The 4,357-nt window shown below is 69.1% G+C and overlaps 2 protein-coding genes across 2 annotated transcripts in view; both read right to left on the reverse strand.

The window, feature by feature from the left end:
* Positions 1–405: 405 nt before the first annotated feature.
* On the reverse strand, positions 406–1,866 carry MNEG_7571 (AP2-domain transcription factor; the record flags this gene model as incomplete). The annotated part of the gene is made up of 2 exons (XM_014043952.1): positions 406–1,571; positions 1,761–1,866. Coding segments are annotated over 2 exons (1,272 nt in total), but the record flags the coding sequence as incomplete, so codon positions are not given.
* Positions 1,867–3,249: 1,383 nt separating this feature from the next.
* The window catches only part of MNEG_7572 (hypothetical protein), a gene marked incomplete at both ends in the record, with an annotated part of 1,949 nt that continues 841 nt past the window's right edge, over positions 3,250–4,357 (reverse strand). Inside the window, 4 exons of the mRNA XM_014043953.1 lie at positions 3,250–3,296; positions 3,482–3,624; positions 3,802–4,065; positions 4,266–4,348. Of these exons, the coding sequence (XP_013899407.1) occupies positions 3,250–3,296; positions 3,482–3,624; positions 3,802–4,065; positions 4,266–4,348 (537 nt within the window). The remainder of the gene's footprint in view (positions 3,297–3,481; positions 3,625–3,801; positions 4,066–4,265; positions 4,349–4,357) is intronic.

The following is a 4,357-nucleotide window of genomic DNA, read 5'->3' on the forward strand; positions in this document are numbered from 1 at the left end:
GCGGCGCGCTGCCCGCCGCGCCGCCCCAGGGCCCGGGGCGCGGCGGCAGGCCGGTCGACCAGGCCGGGCTGCTGCCGTAGCCGGGGCTGCTCGCGCCCGACAGCGCGGCGGCGGCGGCGGCCATGTCGCGCGCGGCCGCCAGGTCGTCGTCCGAGTAGCACGACGCCGGGAAGTTGGTCACCTGGGCGGTGGTCGGCCGCGGCAGGTGGTCGGTGGTTGGCCAGGGCGGGTGGATGCGGAAGCAGGCCTGATAGCTCCCGGCCGCGCGCGTTCGCCAACAAGCTTGGCAGCTCTCACCCCAAGGTCCCAGCCGAACGCTCACAGCCGTCGCACGCGGCTGCCCAAAGAACCGCCCAGCCCCAAAGCACAGCCTAGAACCATGGAGCGGCGGCCCGGCACACCCACCGCCTTGCCGCCGCGGATCTCGAGCGCCGCGCGGTCGTACGCGCGCGCCGCCTCCTCAGCGGTGTCAAACGTCCCCAGCCACAGCCTGCTGCCGCACCGCGGGTCCCGGATCTCCGCCGCGAATTTGCCCCACGGCCGCTGCCGCACGCCGCGGAACTTGCACGCGCCGTTGCGCCCGTGGCCGCCGGCGCCGCCGGCGCCGGCACTGAGCTTCAGCCGCTCGGACGCGCCGAGGCTGCTGCTGAGCTTGCTGCGGCCGCGGATGTGGCTCTTGACGCCGGGGCTGCTGCCGGGCTGCGACGACGGCGATGTTCCGAGGCCGGCAAAGCCCGTGCCGGGGACGCTGCAGGGCTGGCCCCAGGACCCAATGGGGAATGCGTGGCCGCCAGGGCAGCTGAACGACAGGTGGCTGTCGCTGGGGCTCGTGCCCATCATCGCGCTGAGCGGCGCGCCCATCGCGAGCGCCTTGGCGCTGGGCGTCGGCTGGCGCTTGCCGGCCGCGCGGGGCGCGGACACCGCGGCGGCGGCGGCGTTGCTCGCCTCGCCGGCGTCGTCGTCCTCAAACAACATTTCGTCGTCGCCGCCGCCGCCGCCGCCGTCGGCGGCGGAGGCCGTCGCAAAGTCTGCGGCGCTATGGCCACCGCCCGCCACCGCGCCGCCACCGCCCCCCTCGGGCGCTAGCACGCCGAGCGCGCGCGCGAGCGCCTGCTGCTGCTGCAGCTGCGCGAGGGCCTGCTGCAGCAGCTGCTGCTGCATCGTGTCGCGCGGGCGCGCGGCGTCCTGCCTGAAAGCGTCTGCGGCGGCCGCCGTCGCGGCCGCCACCGCCGCCGCGGTGGCCGCCTCGGCCGCAGCGCGCGCGGCCTTGGTGCCGGGGCTGGGAGACGCGTCCAGGCCGCTGAGAACGTCAGGGTCGGTCTTTGGCAGCACCAGCGGCGCCACCTGGGGCAATGTGCATGCCCCCAGCCCCGCGGGCCCGCTGCCAGCCGGCGCCGCGCCCGCGGCGGCGGCCATGAGCTGCTGTGTCAGGTGCTGGTTTAGCCTCAGGAGCGTGGCGCCGTCCAGTGGGGTGCCAATCGGCGTGACCGCGGGCGTGCCCGCGCCCAGCGAGCCAGGCTGCAGGCCCGGCAGTGACCCCGGGAACCCCGGTATGAACGCCCCTGGCAGCACTGCAGTCGCGTGTGGTGGTTGAAAGGCCGGGAGTGTAAGGGCTGCAAGCGTCGCGGCATCCCAAAAGGCGCCTCGCGCAGATGCTCAGTGTGCACGCCAGTCTGGCATGACGCCGCCGAGCTGGCAGCGCCTTGCTCCCCCCTGCCAACTGCCGCGCCGTTCTCGACCGCCCCTCCGGGCCCGCTCACTTGGCATTGGCGTCAGCTGGAATGGGAGGCCGGCTGACCCGGTTGCGAGCGGCTGTATGCCGAGCTGCAGCGGCTTGGCCGCCGGCAGCTCGGTGTGAGTCGACATCCCAACACTGCGCCGTTGGACCTCCACGGGCCCTGTGCGTCCTGTTGGCAGGGTGCGCGGAACCAATGATTCCATGAAGCGTTGTTGAGCAATCTGCAACCGGAGGTCGCCACATGGCTGCCACGGGGCGTCCACGAATCCAAGATCATTACGCGTTGGCCCGCCCCGAAAGTCCAATTCCGGCGGCCTGTCACTGAATGAGGGCCACTACCCCCCGTTCTGATCCTTTCCAAAGTCCACAGGGTTGGAAGCGCTGTTCCGCCAGGGACTCCCCCACATTGAATCATCTGCACACCACACACGGGGACGCAGCCGGCGGCAAGCATCCCCGAAAGACTGCGAGGGGCCAAGCCATAAACCTGCCGGGCCGAACGGGCGCCGAAGAGCACAAAACATCATGCCCCGCGCGGCTCACTGGCCACGACGCACGTGCGCCCATTACATTTCATGAATAAAAATACTCACAAATCGGATGGCCCTGGATGCTTTCCCGGCGTCCCGCTCCAATCGTGGATGGCTCCTCCACGCGCAGGTAGCCCTGAGCTGAGGTGGCGGCGTATTTCTGAAAAAGGTATAGCTAATAGAGGCTCAATGAATGGTACGGGATCTCGAGCACCTCAGGCAAAGTGGACACCACGCTGCAGGCCGCTTCCCTTCGATTGTACCAGCACTCCCGACATACTCTCTGCCATACACACGTGCATAAGATTGTAGGCGTGCCGATTTGAATTGTTGCTCGCTGCCATGACCTTGCCTATCATCCAGCATCCAGCCCGTGGGCGCCCAACACCCACCCTGGCACGCACGCTTGGCACGGCGACCGTGCATACGCGATCCCGTCCCTTTGATGCCTGCCATTGCCCCCCAAGTATTGGTAAAGGGTACCCCCATGCGCCTTTTCGCAACGGCGCAACTGCCAAGGCATCGTAGAGAAAAGGCCAGGCGTTACTGGGAACATCAGTCCTGGCGTAAAATCTTCCAGGTATCCATCAGTGGGTACACCTCCACATGCTGGCAGCAACGTCAAAAATCACGCGCTCGCACGCATGTGATGTAGCGTGGTGGATCAGGGAGGCATATGAGAGCATAGATGTGCCGATGGTGCGAGCTCATAAACCCAGCAGCTTCGCCGTCAGCAGGCCCATGCTGGCTCGCCTCGGCGCACAGAGCACAGGTGGTGCACCGACACCTGCCGGTGCCCCAGGAACGCAGTGACGACGCCGCAGCATCGGCGACACGCGCACCTGTGCGCGCGCCTGCCTGTCCAGGTCGCCGAGGAGCGTGCACTGGCCGCACCTCCCAGAGGCAAACCGCTGCGCAGGTGCTTGCCGCTCAGGTGCTTGCTGGGGCTCCGTGGCGGTCGACCTCAGGCCCCTGCGCCTCTCACGCCTCCTCCTCTGGCTCCTCCTCGACGGCGGGCAGGTCGTCCTCTGCGCACTCAAAACCCCACGAAGCAACGGACCGGCAACGCGCGGGTGAAGGGGCGGTCGCTGTGGTTCCCACGACGACAGCCCACACCAGCCCGCTAAATCCACGCCGCCACGGCAGCCAGTGGCAGGAAATCGCCAAAAAGCCCCCCTCCCACCAAGTACAGCGGCGCTGCGGGCCCGCCCACCTATGTTTCCATCCAACAACAGGCCGACTGACACCAGCTGCAGCTCGTGCGCGATGTTGGCGCGTGCCTGCTGCTCCAGCGACTTGCCCACGTCGGTCGCGAACAGCTGCTCCCGCTCCAGCAATGAGCGCAGGAACTTGGCCCTGGTGGACCCGAGGGTGGCACTGGGGCTCAAAGCGGGGTGGTTGCGGCGGGTGAGCGCAGCGAACCACACAGTCCCCTGCAAGCTGCTCAGCTGCCCTGCTTAAGAATCCCCCGTCCCTCGCCTTCTTGGTGCCGATGCGCACAGGCGCACGCACGGGCAGCCTCGGCCCCCTCACCTGCCCTGCGTGTACTCCTCGTCTGACAGGTGGCCGTACTCGCGCCGCACGCCCGCCGCGTACTGCGCGTACCGCTGCAGCGGCGCACCCAGCACGCACATGTCCGCGTCCACCACCACGTGCTCGTCCCGGTCAGCGCTGTGCAGGTGTGTCTTGGTCGCGAGGATGTAGGCCGCCACGCGCGCGACCGAGGCGGCCGGCAGGCCGGCGTCGGACAGGACGCGCGCGGCCACCTGCGCCGACTGCTCCTCATTGTCGGGGGCCCTGTGCGGGGTGCGAGCGTGCGCACGCGCGCCGCACGGCAGACTTTCTGGCTGCTGGACAGGGGCTTGGTGGGCGCACTCTGCACAGCTTTGCAAGTTGCGGCTGCGGCGCTTGAGACGCTGCGGCCCCGCGGTGCGCGGCAGGGTGCGAGGCGGTCGGCGGGCATGCGGCAGACCAGAGGGCGGGTCAGGGGGCCTCACTTTGCGTCGTACACAAGGTCATGAAACCACAGGGCCCACTCCACCGCCGGCTGGTCGTTGATCTGGCGCCCTGACTGCATGCACTGCGGCAC

The sequence above is a fragment of the Monoraphidium neglectum genome (genome assembly GCF_000611645.1).
Source record: "Monoraphidium neglectum strain SAG 48.87 unplaced genomic scaffold scaffold01351, whole genome shotgun sequence".
NCBI lineage: Eukaryota > Viridiplantae > Chlorophyta > Chlorophyceae > Sphaeropleales > Selenastraceae > Monoraphidium > Monoraphidium neglectum.